The sequence below is a fragment of the Tupaia chinensis genome, unplaced genomic scaffold, assembly GCF_000334495.1.
Source record: "Tupaia chinensis unplaced genomic scaffold, TupChi_1.0 Scaffold144125_1, whole genome shotgun sequence".
NCBI classification, from domain to species: domain Eukaryota; kingdom Metazoa; phylum Chordata; class Mammalia; order Scandentia; family Tupaiidae; genus Tupaia; species Tupaia belangeri.
In genome coordinates, this window is record NW_006203980.1 from 15,744 (window position 1) to 26,396 (window position 10,653).

Below are 10,653 nucleotides of genomic sequence, written 5' to 3' on the forward strand. Positions count from 1 at the left end.
CTGTAGGGTGAGCCGAGGTGGAGGGAGCCTGGGTGGGCTCAGGTTGGCAGGTACGAAGGGGAAGGGCAGTGCCCTGGAAGATACGGAGGACAGTCTAGAGCCTCCGCCTTGAGAGGCGCCTTGAAGGCCACGTAATAGGATCCCAGTCCCGTCGCTGCATCTTGGACTCACCACTTTCTAACTGTGACAGCTCAGGCAAGCTATGTAATCTTAGTTTTCACATCTGTAAGATGGGGCCAGCAGGTGGTGTAGTGGTTAAGGTGCTGCACTCCCACAGAACTGACCGCAGTTCAAGTCCCAGACTTGGTGGCATGAGACTCATGCCAGGCACATGTGCTCATGTGCTCAAAATCCTGGGAGGAGAAAGGATTGTGGTGTGGCCATCCCCCCTGAGGGGTGCTTTCTTGCTTTCTGTCTCTCTCTCTCTCACTGTCTCTCTGGTGGGTGCATGTGCACTGTAGCAAAAATCTCTTTTAAAAATATGGGGATATGCCACTTAACTTCACAGGGGCTTTTGCAGATTAAGAGCAAGTTCCAGCACTCAGTTGAGGATCAGTAACTGGTGGCTCTCCTTGTAGGAGAGCTGGCTTCTTTGGAACCTCCCCGTCTCTGGCCAAGAAGAGCTGAGCAGACACTACGTGCATCCAGAGGGTCTCTGTCCAAACCCCCCTCCCGACAGGCAGGGCACCCCAGCAGCTGCACTCCCAGTCGAGCCCCTGTCTGAGAGCCCACTGTGTTCTGCAGGGCTGGTCTTAGAAGGCTTCCGGCGGGAGCAAGGCCCCTTCCCAGCCTTTCCTGACTCCCCTAGGGCCAGTCTCTCCTACCGCAGACTAGACTAGACTTTCCTGCCTCCTGCTGCAGACAACCCGTCTCCACTCTGACCCTGTCCTTCCGGCTTCAGATCAGTGGCCTCTTCTCCTCCCTCCCAGCTCGCTGCCTGAACCTCTGCTCTCCATCAGGGTGACCTCTCACTGCCTTGGCCTACCCACTTCCCTGGTCTTAGCTCTGCTGGGCTCTCCATGCCCTGCTCACACACCTTCTCCCACCTGGCCAGCCAATCCGTGCTCACCTGGACGGGACCTGTCCTCACCTGCACTCTCCCCATGCACTCTACCCCTTGACCTTTGCCTTCTCTGGCCTAATCTCGCACTTGCATGTGGTAGTCCCCTGCATCGCCTTTCCCCACCTCTGTTTGTTGTCCGTGTTCTCCCGTCTTCAGGTGTCCATGAGCTAGGCCCCTGTATCTCACCTTCAACCTGGGGCACTGGCATCCCTCTTCAGTTCACCTTGCGTTTGCACCCGGACCAGTGCCACCCCGTCCTCCCCACTGAGACCACTAGACCTCACCTGGGCACACCTGTCTGCACCCCTCACCTGCCTGTGCCCTGCTGCCTGCCGTCCACCTGCCCTCACTCCTGTCAGCACGACCCCTGGTCCAGGGAAGGCAGTCTCCCCAGGGGTTCTGGGGACCTTCCTTCAGCTGGTGCCAGGGGCCTTCTGATGGCCTCACTCCCTGACCCCAGGCCATCTCCGACCTCCCTGCGAGAAAGGTCCTCTTACTACCTCCATGGACAAGCCCCGGCTGCCGACAGCTGCCCTTCCTCTGGCTGCAGTGGGACTTCACAGGGCTGGGCTGGGCCCAGGGTTGGAGGGAGAGGACTCCTGTTCTCTACTTTCCTTCCCCTAGACCCTGTTCTGGGGGTGGTGAGGGGGGAGTCCCAGCTGCAGTGGGTGGAAGGCCCCCAGCTGTGCCCTAGCCTCGGCTTTGCTCAGGAACCCTCCAGGGCTGGGAAGGTACCTGAGGCAGACCCAGCGTCCAGTCCCTGGCTTCTTCCTCAAGGAGCAGATCCACCTGCCAGGCCCAGCCTCCTGAGGGACCCCATGGCCTCTGGGTCTGCCAGGCTCTGTTTTGGGTTCTCGGCTGGGGACCCTCAGACAGTGTGAGGGTCACACTTCTGTGTTCACAGCAGGGTCTTTGTCTCTGTTGACTGCTGGCTTCTCCCCAGCCTTTCTGCACAGACCAGGACAGTCTTCGTCCTCATTTCCTTGTGTGGCTCTCCCCTTGACAGCTCTGTCATCTCTGCTGAAGGCGTTTTCTCACTATGGGGTTTCTAGCCCACTGCCGCAGGGCAGGTGTCTCCCGAGAACACCTCTGAATCCCGCTGCCTGGAGAGTTCAGGGGTGTGGTTGGGGCGAGGAGACTGTGGGATCAGGGGCCCCGTCTGGGGAGATGTGTGCTCCTGCCTGGAGCCTTCTCCACCTCTGACACCTTTCTGAGGAGGCAGACCCACCTCCTGGGGTCTGCACCAGGCCCATTTTCACCCCTCGGCCTGGGGGCACTCAGGGGTGGGCTGCATGGTGGGCCCCGCTTTCCTGACTCCTCACTGAAGGAGCTCATGGGCCTCGTGTTATGGCTTTGGCTTTTCTGCTGGTTCTTCAAGGAGATGCTGGAGAAAGGTGGGACTTGACTCAAAACCCAGTGGTAGTGGGGAGCCCCATGGCTTTCTGCAATGCCTTGGTTCTCCTGCCTGTCGGGTGGAGAGCACCACCCACCTTCCAAGCTGCAAGGGTGCTGAGTCCTGGAGGGGGCCTGGCAGAGCGAGAGGTGCCAGCTGGTTGGCTGGGTTGGGACTGGCCTTGGCTTCGCGCCTCTCCTTCGGTCTCAGAGGTAGCTGCTTTTCAGATCAGCCAGGTGGTGTGGTAGATCCTACATGGCCAACCATGTGGTTCGAGTCCCAGACTTGGCAGTTGGAAAAACATGCCAGGTACATGTGTGTGCCCAAAATCCTGAGAGGAGAGCAGTGGAGAAGGGGTTGTGGTGCGGCCATGCCCCGGGGGGAGGGAGGTGCCTTCTCACTTTCCCTCTCTTTCTCTTTCTGTCTCTCTCTGGTGAGCAAATGCACCCTATAGCAAGTTTTTTTTTTAAAAAAAAAGAAGAAATAAAAACACTCGCTTTTCAGGGAAGAGCTTTTGCCTATGGAAGGCCAGCGTGGACATGAGCACTAACGTCCCAGTCTGCTCCTGAGAGAGCCTCTTCCCAACCCGGCCCAGGCCCCGACAGTCACACCCCCCCCAGATCCAAGGTCACTCCTTTTTCTCATCCTCCTTTCACAATCCCACTCTCTAGCCTCCTTTTTCCCCGGAGACCCTGGTAAAAGCCCCTGTTCGCTCCAACTGCAGCCTGCGTTCCCTTTCCCATAAACAGGTTTATAGCCGTGCCTGCCCAGACGGAGTCTACGCCGGAGGCAACTGGGGCTGCCGTTTGCAACACAGGCCCTGCGTCATGCCCTAGCGACGCTGCATACTCTGACGGCCACGAGACACTCCCTGGGCTGGGCCGGGCTGGGCTGGGCCGGGCTGAGCTGGGTCCTGTCCTCTCTCCCCTTTGGCCCCAGGTCCATAGAAGGGAGCGAGAACCCCATAAATGAGTTTCCCTCCTGCTCACATTGGGTGGGGGAGCCAGGCAGACAGACATTTAGGCCTTATAAAGACGTGGCTGGGACGACCACCCTAACGGCCCGAGAAGGCGGCCGGTCAGTGTTTGACTCATCGTGGGTCCCCGTGACTAGCCTGGGTGTCTGTGGTGTGTCCGAGGCCCTGGGGAACGTGTGCGGTGTGGTGGGCTGGGTGGTGAGTGTGCTGCCTGGGTGGGCCCCCTCACTGGCTCTCTGGTTCTGTCCTGCACCTCCCTGACTGCCGGCTCTGGCCCTTCTCCCTGCAGACCGAGCTGTCACTGCAGAAGGAGCAGCTGCAGCTCAAGATCATTGAGATTGAGGACGAAGCCGAGAAGTGGCAGAAGGAGAAGGACCGCATCAAGGTGAGGGGCTCCGGACACTGGGCTCGTTTTACCTGGGAGGAGGTGGGCCTCGGCTACTGTCTGAAGTCCCAGGTCCACACCGACATCCTGTTCTTGCCTCTTCTGGCCTCCTCGATCCTGTCTGGCAAGCCTACCAACTCCCTGTCTCAGTCTGGGCCAGGCGTCCAGGCAGGACCTCACCTGTCACCCAACACTTATTTTGTATCAGTAAAAGAAAACCCCAGGTTGTCCTCCAGTGTGTCTTCCAACATCCTCCCAACTGCTCTGCCTGGCATCCCACCCAGTCACCGCTACATGTCATTTCTCCCCCGTTTGTGCCGGTATGGCTAGGTGTCTGTCAGGGTCTGGGTGATTGCATGCCACCTGCTGAAATCGTTGGCTCTGGACTGTGGCCACAGGGTCACCAGCCAGTGCGCTTTCGGAGTGATGTTAGATTCTGGTTGGGTTTCACTTATTTGGTCATAAGTGAACTCCTGGCCCTACAGGAAGTCACTGAAGCATGGAATGGCAGCTCATGTCACCCTGCAGGGGCTAGGAGCCAGAGGGGATAGGAAGGTGACATCCCCTAGTAATGCCCGAATGAGCAGTGGGACAGTGGGAATGCCTGACCCCGTGTTGGAAACCCAAGAATGCACCCCTTTTCGTTCTGAAACCCTCCTTCCTTCCTGCCCTGACTCTGAACCCAGAGCTTCACCACCAACGAGAAGGCCATCCTGGAGCAGCACTTCCGGGACCTGGTGCGAGACCTGGAGAAGCAGAAGGAGGAGGTGAGGGCTGCACTGGAGCAGCGGGAGCAGGACGCCGTGGACCAGGTGAAGGTGATCGTGGACGCTCTGGACGACAGGGCCAAGGTGCTGCATGAGGACAAGCAGACACGGGAGCAGCTGCACAGCATCAGCGACTCGGTGCTGTTTCTGCAGGTGATGCGTGACTCTGGGACATTGGTTCCTCGACCCTCACAGCCCATCCCATCCACTCTCCCAGACCCTCATCCATCCATCCATCCAAGCTCTGTTCTGTGTGTCCATGGAACTTTCCCATCCCATCCATTCCCCTACCTGCTCTCAGGAGGGCACACAAATACACTTCAAGTTTGCTTGTTCTAACCAGCGCTCTGGGCTCAGCGGGAAGGAGTTCTGTGATCGATGAGTGATGCCTGCTCTGGCTGGGATGCGTGGCATGCGAGTGCGGTGCACTCATTATCTCAGTCCGGCCTGTTGGTCTCTTCACCCAGTCATCCTTCCACCTGCTGGAGTGCTTGGGATGCCCCTGCATGCACAGCGCTCTGGGGTTCTGTGGCGAATAGAGAAGGGGAGTCATGCTTTCTGCCCCGAAGCAGCTGCAATCCAACAGGGAAGATAAGACCGAACAATTAGAGAACAATACAGGAAAGCGTGTAATTAAATGATAACGCACATGGCTCAGGAGATAAGTGCCCAAGGAAGCTCAGGGAACTTCCAGCAGGCTGGGACAATCGGAGACAGCTTCCTGGAGGAGGTGGAGTTGGAACTGGGTCTTGGGTTAAGATATGGAAGGAGGAGGGCTTCCCCAGGGAGGGGAAAGAGAAGTGAGAAGTGAGGGTGCCTCAGAAGGTGGAAATACCTCCGGCTGACCCATTCCTCGCTTAGTGCTGGGTCTCCACAGCGGTGTTGCTCTCAGAAACCCTGCGAGGGAGACACGGGGCACCCGTGTAGAGGTGCAAACCACAGAGTCACAAATCGGTATGCGTGTGACAGCAGGGATGTTAGCAGCATTGCAGTGGGACGCTCCCATTTACGGAAGCAGCAGCTAATGTCCAAAGACAGACACGGGAGCTCGTCAGTAGCAGAGCTAGCCCTCAGTCCCAGCTCCCAGCACAGAGCCTTCCAGCTGGCCTCTGAGAGCTCCCCGCAGAGAAGGGCCCCTAGCTCACAGCTCCCAAATCCCCCTGACCCCAGCTAATGACGTCTGCCCTTCCTTGGTAGGAATTTGGTGCCTTGATGAGCAATTACTCACTCCCTCCACCCCTGCCTACCTACCACGTCCTGCTGGAGGGGGAGGGCCTGGGACAGTCTCTCGGCAACTGCAAGGACGACCTGCTCAACGTGTGCATGCGCCACGTGGAGAAGATGTGCAAGGCCGACCTGAGCCGCAGCTTCATCGAGAGGAACCACATGGAGAACGGTAGGTCCCCGCCTGCTGGGCCCCGCTGCAGGGGCCGCCCTCCCCCGGATCAGCTCCTGCTGCCAGGCCAGGCTGCTGTCCAGCTCGCTGGCCTCTCGCTATTCCCAGCCACCGCACCTGAGGGTGTTTGGACCCAGGATTCAGGGCTTAAATGGCTGCTAAAGTTATGCAGCTATTTCAGGAGCCACTAGCTCGGAGAGCTGCACTAGCGTCCTCGCTGTAGCCCATCTGTCAGACTCGGGGTCAGTTTCACTGAGATCCACGTCTGACTGTCAGGCCAGTCCGTGGCTGTGGACGCTGCCACTCATACAGGGCAGACTCCAAACTGGCAGCTTTGCAGACTCCAGTGGGCGTGAGCCAGAACCGCATTCTTCCTTGGAGAGAGACCTTGCGTGTCGCCGTGGTCATGCTGAGTGGTGTTGAACCAAAAGCTGGACTTGGCCCAGTGGGAGGACCTGAGGATGGGGGGGCCCACAGAGGGTCTCTGTGATTCACTGACTGCCCTGAAGTCAGCTTCTCTCCTGAGTCATGCTGTCCCTGTTGACTCAGGCTTTCAACCTGAGGAATGACCCTGTTAAAGCCTTTCCCACCCAGTCCCTGCAGGGCCTGAAACCTGGGCACTTTCTCCAAGGCCCCACCTGGTGGCCCAGCCAAGCATGAGGCTTGGAGAATGCGGACACAAACACCCGAGGACATGACCCCTGTATCTGGTCTCCAGGCAGAGCACATGGTTCTCTGGGGGAAGGGGGAGAGTGAGCATGCAGAAGGTCGGGGTGCAGGGGCTCTCTGCGCAGCCTGGTGCTGCGTCCCTGTGAGACACAGGGGCTGCCCTGTCATGCCTGAGGGCAGATGAGCCAGTTCAGCAAGGGGACCACTTAACTTTGAATGGCACTCAGGTACCAGAATCCTAGTGACAACTGCAAGCTGACAGGGATGGTGGTGGCTGACCGTGCCGGGGCTCCATGCGCTGGGCCGCACTGAGCTCTCTGCTCGGTCACCTTGTTTTCCCTGTGGGGCGCTGTGCATTGTGCAGACGAGAAGGCCGAGGCTCAGGGTGGCCCCTGTTCAAGGGCGCACAGCCAGGCAGGGCACTGGCGGAGTCTGACACTCAGTCTCCTGTGCCTTCCACCCAGGAGCTGCAGCTATCGTGCGTGTGGCAGTGGGGGTGTGTGTGTGATGGTCAGTGTGCCCTGGGCGCAGACCTAGAGGGGTTTCCCTCAGGTGAGGGCTGGCCAGACCTGAGAGGACAATCCTGAGTGGGGTGGGGCCTGTGACCTCGCAGGAACAGTTCAGCCTCCGGGCTGCTCATGCCCCGTTTCTAGGTCACGATGGGGCTGGCTGTGCTGGCCATGGGCTCTGGGCAGGTGTGGCCCGTGTGGGGTGGCGAGGGGCAGGAATGGGCACTGCCACTCCTGTGCCCAGGGCTGTGGGGAGGTGGCCTTGCCTCTGCAGGGGTGTGTCTGCTGTGGAGGCGAGGGGTGGGTGGCCCATGAGGCACACCGTGGAGTGACCACCCACTCTGCCCTGATGATGTCTTACTCGTCAGAGCAGGCCTCTTGCCCCACGCTCCGAGGCCCAGGTGCCAGGAGGCACGAGGCCACCTTCATCCTGTGCTCCGAGGGGTTCTGGAGGGTTCTGGGGGGCTCTAGAGGGCTCTTGGGGGCAAGGGCTCAGCTTTTGCAGGGATGTTTGTTTATATTCGGATTATCTACCAAGTGCCAGGACCCTGCTAAATGTGGTGACCAAGGAGAAGGGTTGGAGCCTTCTCTTGCTCAGGAGAGACAGAGAGGAAGGGCAGAGATAGTAGGAGAGGGGTTGGAGTGGTGGAAAGTCCCACTTGGGAAGTCCCTGTTCATGTCAGGAGTGTCCTTGTGACCTCACGACTGGGCTGGCTGAGACTGGAGTGGATTGTGGCACGAGGTGAGGGTGCTCACCATTCCCCCTCTCGTGGAAAAAAGAGACTCCTAAAAAAGAAGATGGGGGGGCAGCAGGTGGTGTGGTGGTTAAGGCGCTGGACTCTCACATGACCAAACATGGTTTGAATCCTAGACCCAGTGGTTTGAAAATTATGCTGGGTGTGTGTGCTTGGCCAAAATCCTGAGAGGAGAATGGGGAAGATGGAATTGCGGTATGGGGGGTGGCGGGGGAAGTTAAGCATTGAGCAGTGGACTTGTTTGGGTTTGGAGGTCCTCAGGTGGAGCTCCCCCCCCGATCCCCCACAGCAGCTCCCCGTCAGCTGTTTGGGTCCCTAGGCCACACAGGGCAAGGCTGGGACTCAGTCACCACTGTAGGCTGTTGGCAGTGGCCAGGACCGAGCTGTGATGTGGGAGCCCGGTCTCTCTCCCCAGCTCTGCCCTGATGGCATGTGACATTAAGTGAGTTGTTCTCTCACCTCCTGAGCCTCGGGTTCTTTCTGTGTCATGCGGGGATGCTCACACTGCCCGGCTCTGCGCGTAGCTCAAACAGGAAGTGGGTGTCCCACACTCGCGGTCTTACGCCCAGGGATCGGTGCAGGAGGGTAACTCACTGCAGGCCCTCCTGAGTGCTTGGGACAGACACGGACCATCCTATCCCCGAGACTGTCGAACCCTGGCTCTCTCCGGACAGAGGGGCGGTGGGTGGGCGGCTTGGTGGAGCCCAGGGCTGTCCTGGGGGCCAGCCCCCAGCCCTGTCCCTTCCTGAGTGGCCTCTCTCCCTCAGGTGGTGACCATCGCTACATGAACAACTTCGCAAACAGCTACGGGAGCGAGTGGAGCGCTCCGGACACCATGAAGAGATACTCCATGTACCTCACACCCAAGGGTAAGGGCGGGCCTACCCGCCCAGGAGGGCTCCAAAGCGTGGAGTGACACTCGGCCTCGCTCCTCCTGGGACGGGTGGCCATGCCTCCAGTGCCTGGGACCGTTGCCCCAGTGTGATTAGGAACAGCGCCTTCTTTCATTCCTTGGAGTGACAAGCATCCTGATTTGGATAACAAATTATGCTACACCCAAGAGGTGCCCCCCAATCCCCTCACTTCCAGCCCACCTCCTGGCTTCTCTCTCCTCCCAGAGGGTCTCCTGGCTCCCCTCTGCCAGCCAGCGCTGTGGCTTGGGTCTGCCTAGGGCTTTATAGGTTTGAGCCCTGTGTGGGCTGTCTCCCCCAGGGCAGGAGAGAGATCCAGATTCTTCTGAATGTCCTGACCACACAGCCTGGCCTTGTATCCCTCCTTCCCCAGGTTCCTGAGTCCCAGCTTGCAGGGCAAGTGTAGACCAATGCCTGCCTGTCCCACATTCTTGGGCAGTAGCAGCAAAACACAGCAATGCCCGTTACACAGGGTGGGCGGGGGTGCCAACTGTGCCGGCTCAGGACAGAGGGGTGTGTGCAGGTGCAGGTGGGGTGCAGGGGGCTGCGAGAGGGGTGGGGACTCTGGGGCAGCAGAGAAATGAGACCTGGGAAGGCACCCAGGGCTGGGAGGGAAGCCTCAAGGCCCTAAGCCGTATGGTGCCAGCCAGCCAGACACACGGGAGGGGCCCGGGGCACTGCGGGATGAGCTCAGCGAGAGGCACCTCTGGGCCACACCTGGTTGAAAACAACACCTGGGCTCCCCGTACCTGCCTCCTCCCCCGACATTCCTGGTGTGGGCCAGGCCCTGGCAGGCCAGTCCTGCCTGCCCCTGCCCCTGCTGAGGGTGCTGCCCTGCGGGAGGATAGGCCCTCCTAACAGCCCCCCCCAGCGTGCCCCTCCTGGGAAGCCCCCTACCCTGCCTCGCCCAGCCTGGTCCCTCCATCCCTTCCCTCCAAAGACCAGTGCTCAGTGGTGTGGAGTCCCCTGGCTGGCTCCTGCTCTGACTGGGGCCATGCACACCCCTCTGCAGGCAGTGATGAGGGGAGCAAGGCAGCACTGGTGGGTGGAAGGAAGAGCAGGACCCACCAGATGCCCCCGAGAGTCCCAGGGCCTGGTGACTGTGGGCTGGTCTCCATCACCCCAGCCTCTGCGTCCCTGTCTGGGAAGATGGGAGGCTGCTCTCAAACGTGGGGAGACTTCCCAGGCTGCGCCCTGAGTCAGTCCATGACACCCACAGTGGGGAAACAGGTTCTCCGAGTTATCTCTGCCCTAAGTGCATCTGCCAGCCCTGCTGGGGACAGGAGAGCCAGCATACCTGCCCTCTGGCAGCTCCCAGGCTCAGGGGAGAGGGACGGGGAGGGCTGAGGACAGGCCTCGAGGAGCAGTGAGATGGGGTGCTTGCCACACTCCTTCCCAGGAGAGAGGGGTTCTGAACCCTGGAGAGGACCGTGTACTCAGCAGAGAGGGCGCGGCGGTGACGGTGACAGGGTGGGGCGGGAACTGTTGGGGTGCTCGCCACACTCCTTCCCAGGAGAGAGGAGTTCTGAGAGCCCTGGAGAGGACCGTGTACTCAGCAGAGAGGGCGCGGCGGTGACGGTGACAGGGTGGGGCGGGAACTGTGGAAACAGGTCTGGGGGAAGCCGGCAGGTGAGAAATTGGGGAGTGTGGCGTAGTCCCAAGTCCAGGGGAGTGGGGGGAGGAGCCAGCAGGACCCTGGCCACGAGGAGCTGGCTGTCCCTTAAAGTAGGGTGCCCACCCCGCTCTGCCTTCCTGAGGGGCTGTGTGAGAGCCCCGAGGGGAAGCGTGGGTGCCGTGTTGGTGCCCAGGCCTGTCCTCACCAGTTCAGC

General features: G+C 59.9%; 1 protein-coding gene across 1 annotated transcript in view; it reads left to right on the forward strand.

Moving 5' to 3' along the window:
* The window catches only part of TRIM29 (tripartite motif containing 29), a 27,379-nt gene that overhangs the window by 6,613 nt on the left and 10,113 nt on the right, over window positions 1-10,653 (forward strand). Inside the window, exons 2-5 of the mRNA XM_006165975.1 lie at window positions 3,722-3,817; window positions 4,504-4,737; window positions 5,782-5,980; window positions 8,681-8,782. Coding sequence (XP_006166037.1) covers window positions 3,722-3,817; window positions 4,504-4,737; window positions 5,782-5,980; window positions 8,681-8,782 — 631 coding nt within the window. The remainder of the gene's footprint in view (window positions 1-3,721; window positions 3,818-4,503; window positions 4,738-5,781; window positions 5,981-8,680; window positions 8,783-10,653) is intronic.